Source organism: Dicentrarchus labrax, unplaced genomic scaffold (assembly GCF_905237075.1).
Source record: "Dicentrarchus labrax unplaced genomic scaffold, dlabrax2021, whole genome shotgun sequence".
Taxonomy (NCBI): Eukaryota; Metazoa; Chordata; class Actinopteri; family Moronidae; genus Dicentrarchus; species Dicentrarchus labrax.
The window spans coordinates 49435-67561 of NW_026136999.1; the positions used below are offsets into that span (position 1 = coordinate 49435).

Below are 18127 nucleotides of genomic sequence, written 5' to 3' on the forward strand. Positions count from 1 at the left end.
TAAATCTGTCTCACTACGTTGGTATAAGACCCAAAAATAAACATGTGTTAATGTGATTTAATAGCAAAAAATGTATCAATGTTATTTCTTTTATTCTTTAAAAGTCACAAAATGCAGGAAACAAAGTCTCTGAAACTCACATTATTGGAAGGAAGACCCCACTTTGATACATGGTCCTGCTCTTTGTCTGACCACCGTCTCTTCCTGGATATAAATGTCACCTGAAGGAGACAGAGTGACATCCAGACGGGTCAGATAGTGCTGCTATTGTGGTCGTGGAAGTTATTTTTGTAATATAGAGAAAAACTGAGCAGGTGAACGAAGGCAACTGTTCAGGATGAGCTTTCAGGCTCAGAGTGGGAGTCTGCTGAGTCACCTCACATTAAAGTTCAGTCAGAGAGATGTTGGCTCACCGCCTGATGTTACACACAAACTGATTACAGATCAGTTCATGGACGTCAGTGAATTCATGATGACACGTCCATCTACATTTTCTAACAACTGAACAATAAACCACCTTGTTCGTCCAAAACGTTTCATGTGACTGTTGAATTAAAACTCTGTGATTAAGGTTAAAGAGAGATCAAATTCATGGTGAAAATAAATATTTGGTCATTGTTATCAATGTTATTTTAGGGGCTCAGTCGTACTCAGCTTTCACACAGAAAGGATTTATATAAACTGAAATAAATCGAAGTGAAAATAAGGTAGGAAAAGGACAAGGTAGTAGCTGATGTCTCTGAATACTGACCACCATCTCTCATTCGCTGTTTGGTTTGATCAGTGATACAGTCGAAGACAGTTAGCATTGACCCCTGCTGTGCTTTGTATGCAGCTAGCCAAAACAAAGAGACTCATAATTACCACAAAGAGACACAAAGCGACCACGAAGAGACACAAAGCGACCGCAAAGAGACACAAAGCGACCGCGAAGAGACACAAAGCGACCACGAAGAGACACAAAGCGACCGCAAAGAGACACAAAGCGACCGCAAAGAGACACAAAGCGACCGCGAAGAGTCACAAAGCAACCACGAAGAGACACAAAGCGACCGCAAAGAGACACAAAGCGACCGCGAAGAGTCACAAAGCAACCACGAAGAGACACGAAGTGACACAAAGCGACCACAAAGAGACACGAAGACACACGAAGTGACACAAAGAGGCCACGAAGAGACACAAAGCGACCGCGAAGAGTCACAAAGCGACCACAAAGACACACGAAGTGACACAAAGCGACCGCGAAGAGACACAAAGTGACATGAAGAGTCACAAAGCAACCACGAAGAGACACGAAGTGACATGAAGAGACACAAAGCGACCACGAAGAGACACAAAGCGACCGCGAAGAGTCACAAAGCGACCACAAAGACACACGAAGTGACACAAAGCGACCGCGAAGAGACACGAAGTGACATGAAGAGTCACAAAGCAACCACGAAGAGACACAAAGCGACCGCGAAGAGACACAAAGCGACCACGAAGTGACACAAAGCGGCCACAAAGAGACACAAAGCGACCACAAAGAGACATGAAGTGACACAAAGCGACCACGAAGAGACACGAAGTGACACGAACAGTCACAAAATGACCACAAACAGACATAAACTAACCACGAGTCTTTGGGTAGTGGTGGGTTAAATTCCTAATCTTATATATGTTAATATATTATATGAATATAAAGTTCCCTCCAGCAGGAACACAAGAGGTCGTCTGTCAGGTGTAAAGTGCTCTGAGTCAGTTTTCCAGTCGGGGCTCTCCTCTCTCTGTTCGATGAATAAAGTTCTGCCGTCATGAAGTTTGATGCCAAAGCATCATCTGCTCTGACTCATGGTACAGTTTTAACACCCGGCTCTATAAATAAGAACGATTACTACACAACACAGATCAGCCTGGGAGGATTTTCAGGGAGCTGAACCTGGCAGAGTGAATCACTGGAGAGGATGCGTCTGCAGGATTTTACTCGTAGGTACAGACAGACGAAGCCCTCGGTGATGAGATTATTCCTGTACGTCAAAATGTAATCTGACTTCAGGTTAATCTGTCAATCAGGACACACAGCAGCCGGATTAATAATCCAGACTGATCGTGCGGTAGTTTATAAAGACAAACTGAATCAACTTCAAAACTGCGTCCGCGGCCCGATTAGTGAGAACGATGAGAAAGTTTCACACACACAGATATCTAGAAAGTTTAATGACCTCAGACGATAGCGTTCAGCCTCTTTCGTTCTCCACACGGACTGTTTACCCTCAACCGAAGCACGCTCAGCCGCGATTGGATTGGTTGATACTGCTCCTGTCCCGGGTGCTCGTGGAATTTGGGGCTTAATATAAAATCGGGAATCATATAATGAGAAAAAAAACACTCAGTCGTTCACACAAAGATCTTTATGGATTTAACAGCTGACAAAATGTACATAATGTTGCAACGTGGATGAAAAAATACATAAAATCTGCATTCTTTCTATCGGCCAGCAGGAGGCCGCTCCACTCTGATAGTATCGAGTCTTATGGCGAAATAATCCGACTTCTCAGTTGTTTTATTATCTCAGTAAACAGTTTCCTGATGAGTTTCTGGTCTCAGTCTCTAGTTTCAGTCTTCTTCCATACAGCATGATGTTCATTTAGTAACTGATGGTCCCATTTAGAGTAAAACAGACCATAAAGCAGGGTATGCTTTAGGGCGGGGCTACCTTGTGATTGACAGCTCATTCTCAGTGAGTCCGTCCAGCTCAACGCACCAAACTCAGATCAAACTGTCTGGAATACGAGATTGTGTGTGTGTGTGTGTGTGTGTGTGTGTGTGTGTGTGTGTGAGAGCAGGTGAGCTGCAGCCAATGAGAGCAGCTCAACCAACATGACGTCGACCATAACGCTTCAAAAGGTCACCGTAGGTTCGCACACGTGTATGTGACAGACTTACTGAGTCATAAACAATCATATTAATAACTATAGGCAGTAATTATGACATCATCAGTAGCCAAACACTGACCCGCTGACCCGACCAGGAAGACCCGGTCTCTCACTGCACACACACACACACACACACACACACACACACACACACACACACACACCATATGCCACGAGTCTGGCATCATCCTTGGTAATAAATGGAAGTAAGTGGAGGCGAGGTTGAAGCGTAGGAGGGCTGTCTTTGTGTATACATTTATGTGTGTGTGTGTGTGTGTGTGTGTCTCCTAGCAACCAACACACTTCACTCTCCGTCTGCAGACAGAGCCGACGGGTCTCACATTCAACAGGTGTGTGTGTGTGTGTGTGTGTGTGTGTGTGATAAACCGGCCACATCTGTCTGCATCTGTCTGTCCACACAGAGAGATCATCCATTCATCCTTCGTGTGTGTTTAATCTCATTATGGGATGTTGAGTCAGTGGAATCCATCTTTCTGTCTGTCCAGATCGGGTTTATTGCCGCCATTCAGAGCAAGGAAGTCATTTTAAGGCCTATTTTAAAGGTTATACAAACATTAATATATCAGCTGTTCTCTATATACAGACACAGAGTCACATGGTGTCTCTCTCCCTCTGCCTGTGTTGTATCGCAGCCTCTCTGTGGTTTGTTTCCATAGCCGGTCTGCTCCGACTGAAACTGCTGTTTTTATCATCTACGTCGGTGAATTAAGGATTTATTTCCACCAAACCAGAGTTGGTGATTGTTGGAAACACTAACAGAGACAGTTCTGGTGAGTTTTATTCTTGTTTCATTGTTTTGGTCGGAGATGCTGGTGCTTTAGTTCGACATCCAGTAGCAACTGAATTTCATATTTATAACATTTATTACAACCAAGACTTAAAGATTCAGCATTTCTCCACCAGAAATATATCAATTTGTTTCTATAACTCAATATCAAAAATCACAATTTGCCTAAAAGGGGCTTTAAAATGTTAATAATGTTAATGTTGGGAAAATAGAGTTTTTTTTTTTTTTAGCATACATCACATTAACTCAATTTAAATAAATATAATTGAACAGAAGAGGTCGTTTTGAATCCAGTGTCAGTTGTTTCCTAAACCACAACTCTGCTCTTCTGAGTTTTTAATGTTATAAACTTTTATTTTTAACTCAAATTTAACCCTAAAAAATGAAGACTTAATGACAAGTTTCCCTCTTTCAGCTATAAAGTTCATTGATCAGATTATTATCCAACTGTGCCTCAGCTACTGTGCATCTCCATCCATCAGTCCAGGAGCTCTCTCCCCTCTCTCCTCTCCTCCCTCCTCCTCCTCCTCCTCCTCTCCAGCCACTGTTGACGTCCATGGCTCTGTCACCCGCATCACCGGTATCCACGCTGCTCTCTGGTCCAGTCATGTAGTCATTATGTCTCTTCTGATTCCCTCTGTATTCACATCCTGTCTCTGTTTGTCTCCTCACGGCTCTCCTGCGCATTTATTTCCACCAAACCAGAGTTGGTGATTGTTAATCAGTCGTCGTTTCTGTCGGAAACTCTTGTTTTTGCGCTTTTTTTGGGGGGGGGAGGGGGGCTAAGTTCCGTGCGTCCGAGCGTCCCCGCGCCTCTCCACACGCTCTAAATCCCTCCTGTGGCTGCTCCACCTGGACCCCGTCGGCTCCCGCTCCCCCCCTCCATCCAACCGGTCATTTATCACCGTCGCGACTCCTAATTGTTTCTTGGCAGGGTTGGAAACCACCGGGGAAAAGGCTCATATGAGTGCGCCTCCGCTGATCCGTGCGCCCAGCCCGCTCCCGTTCTCAGGGGGGACAAACAACACCAACAGCGGCACCGGGGGAGGAGGAGGTGGTGGAGCAGGAGGAGGAGGAGGAGGAGGAGGAGGAGGAGGTGGCGGTGTGATCTCCTTCCACATCCAGATCGGTCTGAGCCGGGAGCCGGTGCTGCTGGACGCCGCAGAGCTCAGCCTCAGTCAGGTCCGGGAGGTGGCGTGCTCCATCGTGGACCAGAAGGTAACCAAGCGTGTAAAAGCAAGTCCTCATCATCAGAGCCTCTAACTCCTGCAAAAGTTATTTAATGTGGAAAAGTTAAAGTATGTGAAGTTCAGTGTTTAGTGTCGTGCATTAAAGGAACAATTCTGGGTTTTTCTTTTACCATAAAAATGTTATTGTTTGGTTCCAAACTGTAGAAAATATCTTATAGCTGCAAAATTATACAAGATACAGAAAAAAAAAAAACATTAGAAAGAGCCAGTAATATGTGTGTGTTAAGTGAGTTAGTTAAATTAAATTAGCTGAAGAAGATAACAGCAGGAAACCCCTCACATTCTTACATCCACTAAATATTCTGATTAAACTCATTTAAAAGTTTAAGTTATAAGCACAAAATTTGATTTATTAAAAGTATATTTAAAACACAGGAAGTAAATAAACGTTCAGGTATCGATGGTGAAACGTAATTCTTGACCCTAAAAGTATTTCTTTACAGAGTCAATTAACATCTGCTGTAGGAAGGAGTAAAGGTCCAGTGTGCAGGATTTAGTGGCATCTAGTGGTGAAGTTGCACATTGCAACCGTTTGAATACAGCTAACCTTCCGAGAGTGTTTAGGAACTAGTGAAAGGTCCAACCTACTTCCAGTGTTCTGGGCTTCTGTAGAAACATGGCGGTTCAAACATGGCGGACTCCGCCAAAAGAGGACCTGCTTCCTCTGTAGATAAAATCATCTCGTTCACACTGCCAACAACCAGCGCGTTGATGGCTACGATGCTGTCATGTGCAGCGTTTACTTTCTGTCTTTGATAAATACCAAAGAGTTAAAAAATCAATGTAAATTCTGCAGCTTTTGACACTGAAACTGTAGTGAACGGTGTTTATGTTGCTGGTATAACGTCAATATGAACAAACAATAGAGACCTCGATTCTCCAGTGAAGCGTCACCAGAGCCGAAGTCACAAAAACACAACGATTCTTATATTCAGGTGACAATAGATCCTCCTTAGTGTTACACACTGTACCTTTAAACCATCTTAAAGTCAGAACCCACCTTAAAGGCCCATTATATATAATGATGAACTTCTCTCTCTTCAAAACAAATGTTCAGTTATTGAAGATTGAACGAATTCTTCAACTGGAAATCTGCAGACAACCAGTAGTTAAACTTCTCAGTTTGCTGCAGTGATGTACAGGTGTACTCAGGTACACAGTGACATCACTGTTAGGTCTGGTTACAGGTGTTAGGTGTGGTCAGAGGGGAAACTTTCAACCAGATGAACTGCTTTAATACACCGTAAAAAACCTGATTCACAACTTGATTTACGAGAATGACGAGAAAGTAAAATTTTGGCTCATAATAATAATAATTATAATAATAATAATAATGTCCATCAGCAGATATCTGCAGATAAAAGGGAATAAGATGCTAAAGGGTCCTCAGACGATAGCTGATGGGTTCTGCTCAAACGTGATTGGTCGATACTTCTACGGACTACAAATGTGAACTTCCAATGCCGACATCTTGTCCCTCGCCTTCAGATTCTGCATTCATATGAAGATTTGTGTTTCTAGAGATTGTGTGTCGGGATGTGGTTATCGGAAGGTCTGATGCTTTACTCAGTTAATCCAGTTGTGATGTTCACTGTTGTACTGTAAGTGTGAGTAGCAGCAGAGTGTCTCTGAGTGTATTATGTGTTCCTGAATAGACAAGGGTTTGTTCGCGGGCAGGACCAGAGGGGTTGTAACACAGACTGCCCTGGAGACACACCCCCTACCACAGTCAGGAGACAGTATGAGAGCACAGTCACACATCTGCCAGTTTGCCTCTTTAACTTTTACCAGCGAAGTTGGAGCTTCGACCAACAGCAAAGACGGGTAGCGTACGTTCACTACGGCATGTGATGGTTGCTCTCTTGCATTCGTACGGTGTGTGTGTGTGTGTGTGTGTGTGTGACCCCCGAGTTCGCTTATTAGTATCCGAACCTCTGCATGAGTTGGCAGTTATCAATTATTGTTATAAACGACTACAAAGAGACACAAATCGACCACCATTTATAGTCATATTCTGGCTCTGTGGTGTTTAATTGCAGGACAGAGTGAACATATGAGACACTGTTGAGCTACAGTTTCAGGTCGGATCCGAGCCTCATTCAAAGGGTCTGTTATTATAATGTCTGATCTGATTTTCCTACGTACTTGTGTGTGTGTGTGTGTGTGTGTCTGAGGGGAATAATCAATAACTGACATGTATGGATAATGTGCTGAGCCCTAGGCGATGCCGTCTATAGTAACACTCACTTTCAGTCAATGACCTAACTTTAACCTTTGTGACATCCTGGACCCTCATGTGACTGCTAACTCACTCACACACACACACACACCACACACACACACACACCACACACACACACACACACACACACACACACACACGCCTCGCCAGCACGCCGCCTCTGTTTCCAGTTTCCAAAAACGAAAGTGGCAGTAAAACACGGAAAGTTAAATTCTGCTGATTGTTTCAACCAAATAGTCTCAGAACTGACAAAAACAAATTGTGAGGTCTTTGCCAGTTTAATCTGATAAAATAATAATAATAATAATAATATTAATATCGTGTCGTTTTCCATCTATTATGAGTCATCCTTTGTCCATTCAGGCTCTGAAGCATCTGAAGCATGTGTTCCTGCATAGAAGAGGGTTTGTTCGCGGGCAGGACCAGAGGGGTTGTAACACAGACTGCCCTAGAGACCAACCCCCTACCACAGTCAGGAGACAGTACGAGAGCACAGTCACACATCTGCCAGTTTGCCTCTTTTCTTTATATTATAAACTTTATGTTGAATTTTGACCAGCGAAGTCGAAGCTTCGACCAGCAGCGTTCGCCTCATAACGTAATGGTTGGTCTCCTTCAATCGCACGTGTGTGTGTGTGTGTGTGTGTGTGAGAGAGAGCTGGCTTATTAGTGTCAGAACCTCTGTATGAGTTGGCAGTTTTATTCTTATAAAGTCAATAAACAACCACAAAGAGCAGCGACTGTGGTTCAGGAGGTAGATCGGGTTGTCCATTAATCAGAAGGTTGGTGGTTCGGTCCCTGCCTGCTCCTGCTGAATGTCGCAGTGTCCTTGAGCAAGATACTGGACCTTGAATTGCTCCTGATGCATCGGCGTATGAATGAGTTAGTCACTGTTTGTGTCGGCCTTTGTCTTCAGTGAGTGTGAACATGTGAATGTGATATAGAGTAAAGAAAGGAACTATACAACAGTCCGTTTACCATTAAAGACGCTCTCGGAGGGATCTGAAGACGTGCATGGTGGAATTTCAGGCGGTTAGCCTTTGTTGCCCTCAACTGTGCATAAAGTTAAGATTCTATGTATCCTTGAAAACCTGTGAAACATCTGGAAATTGATTGAAAAGACCAAATATCCTGAAAAAAAGCGGAACAGCAATCGAGTTAAATGTGTCAACACCAGACCTGCTGGTTGATTACGAGCAGAATAAGTGCTTCTGCTACGGGAACCCCGTCTTCATCAACCATTACCTGGCTGCAGGTGAAATCCTGGAGGAAGTGAATATTAGAAACCAATATTTATTATTTAATATTTTTGCACTCAGGTGTTTAAAATGCTGATAAGAACAGGCGGATAGAAACCCACTTTTTGTTCCCCCACGATGGAGAGAGTTGCAGCTGAGACTGGAGGTGCATTAGCAAACCCTTTTTTTAAACGCCGCTGCTGCAGATGAACACACAACATTTCTCTGATGGCTTGCAGTGTGTTTAGCAGCACTTCCCTCCATGTGTAGAGCGTACAGTATGTGAGCCGGTGTTAGTCAGCGTGGTGACTCACGCCGAGGCTCAGTCACTTCTCGTTGGAAACAAGATGAATTCTGCCTTTGTTCGCTCGCTCTGCAGGGGTTTCTCTGTTTTTCTGGCTTTTTTGCTTTATGAGCTGAAGCTGTTGCCAAGCGTTCACAATTAAACCACACAGACAGTGTCACTGTCCTTATGAATGTGATAGATGTCCTCGTTCTCACATAGACAAGTCATGAGTTTGTGAATGTGAGCTTGTTTTTCTCTCATTTACACAAATAATGATGTTGTGATCTCTCTCTCTCTCTCTCTCTCTCTCGCTCTCTCTCGACACTAAATCTGAACAAAATCCACAATCTTTTTCTTGCATGTGACACATCAAACCCCTGAGTGCCAATATGCCTGGAAAGATTCTCTATATTTACCGTTTTATCAGTTTAATAATAACCTTTTATTTCAGTTCTTTGCTTTTATAAAGCATTCTTTGGCTTGTTTTACTTTGATATATATCAAATACATTCAAGAGTAAATGTACTAAACATATGGTACTGCAGGATTAAGGATCAAGAGGGTATCAGAACGGGAGTGAGTTTGGGGATTGGAACGGGAGCAGGGTTGAATCGGAAGAGGATCTGATCGAGATCTGGGATTGGGACGGGACTGGAAGGGAATCTGGGTGGGATCAGAACGGGATGGAGATGGGATTGAGAGCAGGATCAGGATTGTATTGGAACAAGAATCGTGAAGAGATTGAATGAGGATGCTATCAGAACAGGATTAGGGTGAGATCAGGATGGGCTTCGAACTTGATTGGGACGTGTTTGGGACTGGAAGGAATTCAAACAAGATTGGCGATTGTATCATGAAGGATGATGTTGACGATCGGAATAAGAGTGGGGATCAGGATGGGATGGATGGAATCAGGGTGGGATGTGAATTTGTATTCATATCATGGCTCTAAAAACAAACTTGTGTCTAATTGTAATTTTAAGACGAGGTTGCTTCGTTGTGGGACAGCGTGAACATGTATGAGAGATAGTTGAGCTCTTCAGTTTCCTGTCAATTAATTTCATTTCATATCTTGTGTCCTTCCAGTTGTGGTTACTGATCGGGTAAAAACTGATTATTGGCCTCAAAATAAAAACATTTAGCACTGGGAGAGCTTTGGGGTGGGATTATCATGGGATTGAGACAAGATCAGGATGGGATCGGAACTGGACTGGGACAGGTTTGGGATTGTGATTGGATTTAATATGGGATCTGGATTTGATCACAGCAGGATGAGGACAGGATTGGGAAACCTTTACATACACTTTATCACACTGGAACCATCCAATGGTGAACACGTTTATGGATCTGTATCCAGATCTGTGTATCATATCATATAAAACAAACAGTCAGTAATCTTCTGCGTGTTTCACCAACATGGATCTAAAACTGTACATTTATTCCAGTCGGTGCCACAAAATAAACCCAGCATCTCCAGATATACTCACTCTGGAGAATACATTAGAAAATGGTGGAAAACATCTGCTTAGTGTGAATGCAAGAGATTTAAAAAAGGCAAATGAATGCACATTAGTGTGGCCACGCTCTCTCTTACACACACACACACACACACACACACACACACACACACACACACACATTCATGATGTGATGTGTCCATTATCTCTGCTCAGATTCACTAATCGTCTCATTTCAGGTGAAAATCACCTCATTTCCCCACAGTGAGACTTTTACACCTGAACGCAACACACACCCCTAAAACCTGAGAGCCAGGACGCTAACAGCTTGACACTGTGTGACACACACACACACACACACACACACACACACACACACACACACACACACACAGGTTGTTGATTTATGTGTTTATTAGCAGGTTATTGTATATTCTACAGTGGAATATAAAGTACAGCGGGTCACCTCGACACCTGTTCACACACCGAACCTGTGTGACATCGCTGGAAACATGCAGCACTTATCACTTCAAACAGCACCAAACTGATTAACAGGAGTAGATGTGTGTGTGTGTGTGTGTGTGTGTGTGTGTGTGTGTGTGTGTGTGTGTGTGTGTGTGTGTGAAAGCAGGTGTGTCTGAAATGGCTTTTTATAAATGTTCTTAAAAGGTTTTCAGAAACTCAACAGAAACTGTTTCTCTGCTAAAGTTTCCTTGAGATATTTCACCGACAACGAGAGCCGGGTTCCTTTAGGTTGCCGGTTTGCAGAGAGCGTGGCTGATGTCAGTTTGGAGTTTTGGGGCAAATATTGAACTTGGGTTGTCAAGGTTTGAGGGTCCAGTGTTTGAAGGGTTTAGTATCATCTAGTGGTCCAGGTTGCAGACCGGGACTTAATCCAGCATCTGATGCCGACTGAGGACACTTTGACTACAGGGAATAAAGTACTGAGGGTTTTTTTTTGGCACCCTGGGGCTAAATCAGCTAACATTAACGACAGTTAACTTCTTCTAGCAACAAGTCCATCAGGAAACTCTATAAATCACCTCGGTACCGCTGTCATTGGAGGTTGTGTTCACAGGGAGGCTGCTGAGCCCCGATTGAGATTGATGTGTGTAGGAGAAACTACGGTGTCTCTCTGGAACCAGTGTTTGGTTTGTTTCATTCCTACAATAGCTTGTTTGCACATATTGTCGTGTCACTGGGTGTCTGTAGCATTAAATACCGACTGAGGACAGGAAGTGATCAGCGGTTGCTCAAATTGATCAAACCCAGAAACCAAGAGGAGCTTTTATTGAGCACCAGAAGTTGTTGCTCATAAAGGGGAAAAAGGAAGAAATTGACAGAGAAAGCAAAAGATGAAAGTACCTCTGTGGACGGCAACAAACTGCAGCCATTACATCCATCAGTGCTTCAGAGACACCAGAATCATTTCTCCTCACAGAACACAGACGTCTGTGGTCGACCGCTGCCTCCATAGTTTGGATTTTAATTCAATTCATTTATTCATTCATTTTAAAAAAAACCGAACAAACGTGCATTAAAATAAACGTTACTTTCTCCCTCAGTTAACATTGGAGCTCTGGTAGAGAGGTTGAGAGAGTTTAACACTAAAATCGATACAGAGTTTCTGACAATCAAAATATCTCAAAGCTAAATTATATTGTCTGTATTTTCCTACAGCAACATAAATTGATTCAGCTGTTTCTCACTGTGTTCGTTGGCAGCAGCAGCAGCAGCAGCAGCAGGAGGAGGAGCTTTCATATAAATGTTACAAAAAAGTAACTAAAATGTAATTGAGTAATCTACATTTATGGTATTTGGAGCTTCGTCTCTCTGGAGGTAAACAATGATATTTTATTCTTCCAGTAATGAGACAAACACTGTCAGTGAACACACACACACACACACACACACACACACACACACACTCAGTAACAGTAATAATAAAGCCGTGTGTGCCGTGTTTCTGTCGGTAGCGGTTTCTCCTTGTTGCCTGGCAACTGATGATGATTGCGGCTGTGAAGTGTCCTTCTGAGGGCCATTATGAGACACACACACACACACACACACACACACACACACACACACACATTGTTCTCCCTCTTTCATCCTTTTTTTCATTCATGTCTCTTCATCTCATTTTCTCTCTCGTTTCTTTTTCCTTCATATCTCATCTTCAGTCTCATATTCTATATTTTATTTCTATATTTTCCTTCAGGGTCATATTTTCTTCTTCGGTGTCAAAAACTGATTGTGGATTCATCCGCCGCTGGAAATAGTCCCCCATCAAGTTTCCTCCAGTTTGTTTTATAAAAACTTTTGTGAAGCTTTTGAATAATTAAACTTTATATTTGTGTTTTTAAAGATCTTCAGTAGGAACCGATGAGTCCGACATACAGTGACAATAAACAACCTCATACACAGTTCAGGTTGACGGGGAGTTCAGAGGAAATCACAACCTACCGCTGCTAACAGCTAACTAGCTAACGCATCACACACTCAGGTTACCCACAATGCCACTTTTTATTAAAGGGGAAGGTTTAGCCGGTAACACTAATACCGACCCCACTGTGGAAATACTGCTGAGGTAAAAGTACGATAATAAAATGAACTTAAAGTCAGTCTGTTGCTTTTTACTGCCGTATTAAGATGTTTGTAACACGGCCCGAATATTTCATATTCACATTGATATTAAGGTCGGAGCTTTTATTTTGAAAGGTGTAAGGTAGCCCGTCATATTGTGGTGGTTTCTTAGTGTTTAGGATAGTAAGAATGCTATATTAGCTCATATTGAGACAGTTTACAGAAGCTGCTTATGTGACATATAAAATACAGTTTAAGACTCTTTATGTTCTATATATGTATATTATTATAATATTAAGAATAATTATATATATATATATAAGTTGTCACTAAGCTAAAAAGGATAGAAATCAGAGGTTGAAATGACATGATTGTAGTTTAATTAAATATTAAAAGGAGGTTAATATTTCACTGTGTTCCAGATTCAAAGCTTTAATAAACACTCAGTGAACCATCAGTTAAACATTCAGCCGTTAATGTTCAATATATAAACACTTAATATCAGATCTGGTACTTTGTGTTTGTGTGTTTGTGTGTTTGTGTCCATTTAAAGTGACGACGTCTGAGAGCTGCTTCCTGTCTCTCACAATATGTTTTATTTTATTCTATACACGTCTACAGTTTATACACACACACACACACAACTGTTTCTGCTGCTGTCACTGCTGATGTCACTAAGTAATGATGACACACACACACACACACACACACACACCTTTATAAATGGCAGGATGTCCCGTCGTCATGGCGATGGCCCTCTCTCATCCCCATTAGGTGTGTGTGAGCGAGGGGCCGGCTGCAGTCGCACACACACACACTCAACCTGCAACTGTGCTGCGTTCAATACACCTTTCTGACTCGTCGTAGCAGGAAGAAGCTCTAATTACATTAACGACGGCTTCGGGTCCAAACGTGTCACAGCTAACCCTGGAAATGGCTAATCGAGATGCAGCTAATGTTATTGATTACAGCTGTGCTCCTCCTGCAGCGAGGGGGGGGGGTCTATTAGTGCTCTGTGATTCTGGGGTTTTGGTAAAGAGTTCAGAGAACGGCTGAATTAAACATTTAATTTATTTGGTAGTGGACTTTTAGTGTGTTGGAGGTTTAATGTGGAGCCTCTACAGAAACAATCCTTAATACAATAATTATGATCAGGAAATATCTCGTTTAATGTCCGCTTGTTACAGCCTGATGAGATAGAAACAGGTTTACATCTGTAACACTACACAGTGAATAAACACTTGATATTCTATATGTATATATATATATATATATATATATATATATATAATTGGGTTGTTAACATTATCCCAAACACCTGGGACCTGTTAGCTTTAGCCTGTTAGCATCATATCATAAGCTGGGAAGTTATTTTAACTCAGTTGAATTGAAACTTGATTTTGTAAGTCACAGAAACATTTCTGATTTATTACTTTTTACTGGGTATTTAGTTTTTAAAGTACAAATAAAAAGTACAAAATTAAATCAGTGTCACTGTCAAACAGGCTTTTTTTTAAAAATATTTTAAATAGGTTAAAGTTTCTGTAAGAGTAAAACACAGTGATATCTTTATTTATACAGAATAAAGTAGTTTTTTTATATTACAGACTGTAAATTGTACAGAACACCACCATCAGAGCATCATATGGTATTTTTATAGTTTGTTTTAATGGTAAAAACTTTATTCATTTATACGGTAACTTAAAAAAAATATGTTTGATTCAGCAGTTTATTGGTAATTTAAAGTAGCACAAACTCAATGTTGTAAATTACAGGAATATTTCTGATTAAGTACTTTTTACTGGGTATTTAGTTTTTAAAGTAAAATTAAAAAGTACAAAATTAAATCATCATTAAAATGATGCTGCTTCAAGATGTGATGTTTTTTAGTTTTTCCTAAATTGTTCGATGTAATCTGTTTCAACCCTACTTGAGTTAAATGAACTTACCTGGTTTAAACTACAGCTCCCTGACGGCCCTGCTCCAGGACTCCAACACCCACAATGCCTTGCAGGGCAGTCAGACAGCTGTAGTTTAATGTGCAGCATCGTACATTCTGTACAGAAAGAACTGAACTGAATAGAAAGAGATGGAGGAGGATGAGGATGAGGAGGAGGAGGAGAGGAATCAGCCTTGAGTTCTTGCTGCCATGACAACAAGACTAGTGCTGCTGCTATGGTGACACACACACACACACACACACACACATAAAGATGGATCCATGAAGTGTATTGTTGAGGATCTTATTGAGAGGCACTGAAGAGGAAGAGGGGCGAGAGACAACCACTGACAGATGGAGAGGGAGAGAGAGAGAGAGAGAGAGGTGAAGGCCGAACGAGTGAGAGCGTGAAAAGTGAAGAGTCCCCCTCCTCCTCATCATGTTTTCTCCCTCCTCTTCCTCCTCTTCGGCTCCTGTCCTCCGCTGTGTTTGTCTTTGTGTCCATATTAACGAGCTGTTCAGGTGTTTGGACAGACGCAGGCTAGCTGTTAGCTGATAAGGTTCGTTTGTTTTGTTCAGTGTTTCCGTCCTGCTGACTCCACACAGGGTGGAGACAACCTGGTAGTAAATGTTCTGGTCCGCAGCCCAGAGGTGTGTGTGTGTGTGTGTGTGTGTGTGTGTGTGTGTGTGTGTGTGTGTGTGTGTGTGTGTGTGTGGTCGATAGCAGTCTCAGTGGTGCTCTGCAGTTGTGTTGCTCGTTTCAGCGACGCCTCATCGATCCTCGACTTAACAGCGAACTGCACCTTTAACTTCCTGTGGTTTCACTCCACTGTGTGTGTGTGTGTGTGTGTGTGTGTGTGTGTGTGTGTGTGTGTGTGTGTGCGTGTGTGTGTGTGTGTATTTGAAGACTTACAACCACTGGAAACTCAGATCCACATCAGCTTTCTGTGTTTTTTAGTCTTTATGTCGTCGGCAGTAAATCTGTAAAGAGGAATCAGTTTCAGTTCGATGTGATTCACATTATTTCCTGACGCTCTTCGTGTTCACATGTTCGGGTCCTGGTCTCAGGAGTTCTGGTCTCTCAGAACGCCTGAACAGAACAACTGACCCCCGCCCATGTCCAGCCGTCGTCACTGCCCCCACTAGGGTTCGCCGAAGCTTCGCGGGTTGTTGTGAGGTCTTCTTGATTTAATGGGATGTAAGAAAAAGAGTTATTTTTAACGTTTAGATTATTAATGAAGATCTAAACGTTGAAGACTTGAAGTCCCAGCCTGCATCAGGAGAGTTTGCAGTTAAAGAACAATGAGAGGAAAACTCTGAGTTTGTCAAAAAAAGAAGCTTATTAAGTTTGAAAAAACTCATAAAACAGAATTGTATTTCAAGCCACATTTTTACAGCAGAAAAAAGCATCAAAGCCCCTGAAACCTCTCCCCTCCTCTCCTGTACGACGCCTGTGTGACATTGTTAATCATATATTTGTGAGAGGATGAATAATTTACAAAGTAAAACAATAAAAGTGCCCAGAATGTAAAAAAGGCTGAGAATATAATTAATTACCAGATAATATTTATTATTATAAGTTAACAACGTGAACGTGAAGATGGCGGTTCTGTACTCTCAGTTTACTACATTAGTGTTTTTGTATTAATTTATTCTGTTAGATTATTCTGTCCGTCACTTCCTGATGATAATCACAATGATTTATTCATCTGCTGATGAAGATCAAAGCTGCTTCTTTCTTTTCTCTCCCTCTCTCTCTCACTCTAATTTAAATCTGCTTTATTGGTGTGACCCTCATTAAAGGTCACACATACTGAATTCACCTCCACAAGACGTCGCAGTAGAGCACCAAACAAAATCATTTAACCTGGAAAATCATAAAACACTTAAACCTGGACAGAAACTAAATAAAATAAAATAAATTGTCTTTCAAACAAAATCAACCATTAATTCACAGAGTCAGTTAGAAAATAACCACAAAACGTACATATATGTACAGTAAAAGTGTTATTGATCGCTGTATTTGTTCCACAATGGTTGCAAAGTCAATCAGAATAAAATAATATGAAGCTTCAGTGGTTAGAAATCAAGTGTGCATCTTTTAAAATGAGTTGACTCTTTCAGTTAATCTTTAAAACACAAATATCTGGTTATTTTATAAAGCAAATCAAAGGTTCAAAACTGAGGACATAAAGAGTGAAAGAGGGAAGTCAACTCCAACTCCCAAGATGCATCTCAGTAACAAACGTCCAACCACAGAGCCACTGATGTGAGACAGCTATGGTTGCTTATGTTAGCGTAACCTCGGTAACCGCTAACGTTAGAGACGTGCACGGTGACGTAATGACGTGTCTCGCTATCTCGTTGGTGGAAAGCGGGTTAGTCAGCCGCCCTCCTCTGCCTCTGATTGGCTCGTACCCGTTGGCGTCGTTGGAACTCTTCCTGTTAGATTTGGTGAAGATCTGGTTCAGTTGTGGTCTCACCGCTCTGCTCTCTGTTCCCATCAGATACCCGAGTGTGTTTTCTATGGGATGTACGAGAAGATCCTGCTGTTTCGCCATGACCAGACGTCGGAGAACGTGCTGCAGCTGCTGCGCTCGGCCTCCCAGATCCAGGAGGGAGACCTGGTGGAGGCCGTGCTGTCAGGTAAGACCGGCCTGGTGAAGTGACAGGATGCGGTGACAGGAGAAAGAGAAGAGGGGAGAGTTGAAGGGGGGTTTGAGTGAAACGTCTTCCGCCTTTGAGTCTGAACTCCCTCAGATATAAACACACAGACAGGAAACACATTCTGGTTTCATTCAGTGAGACTTTCTCTCCCTGAAGACATCTTTATCGCCGATGTCCGTCCAGAATAAACGGCCGAACGTCCACCGAGGAACCGGAGGGAAAACACAGAACCTGCCTTAGAATGCAGAATATTTAACAAAGTGTGAACAAATAGGAGCTTAAAAAACAGGGTTAAAAAGAGATTAACAGTATTGTTATTATTATTATTATTATTATTATTATTATTATTATGAATTAAATCACCGACCAGAACAAAAGTTTATTTTACACAGCAGTGTTAGAAAATGCAAAAATAATAATAATAAAACTGATAAACATAAATAAATTAATTAAAATGAACAAAGAGATTAAAGTTTTTCTAAAGAAGAGAAATAAATTATCATTAATGATTTATTGTCAGTTTTTTTAAGAGAGATTTAATTTTGTGTGTATGTGTGTGTTACTATGTGTGGGTGTATGTGTGTGAGTGTGTGTGTGTGTCTTACTGTGTGTGTGTTACTGTGTGTGTGTGTGTGTGTTACTGTGTGTGCGTTACTGTGTGTTACTGTGTGTGTGTGTGTGTGTGTTACTGTGTGCGTGTGTGTGTGTGTGTGTGTGCGCGTTACTGTGTGTTACTGTGTGT

At 41.9% G+C, this 18127-nt stretch overlaps 1 protein-coding gene across 2 annotated transcripts in view; it reads left to right on the forward strand.

The window, feature by feature from the left end:
• Nucleotides 1–2381: 2381 nt before the first annotated feature.
• prkd1 (protein kinase D1) overlaps nt 2382–18127 on the forward strand; it is a 50334-nt gene continuing 34588 nt past the window's right edge. For both annotated transcript variants that reach the window (XM_051395823.1, XM_051395822.1), the window contains exons 1-2: nt 2382–4941; nt 17226–17364. In XM_051395823.1, coding sequence (XP_051251783.1) covers nt 4687–4941; nt 17226–17364 — 394 coding nt within the window. In that variant the 5' untranslated portion in view covers nt 2382–4686. The remainder of the gene's footprint in view (nt 4942–17225; nt 17365–18127) is intronic.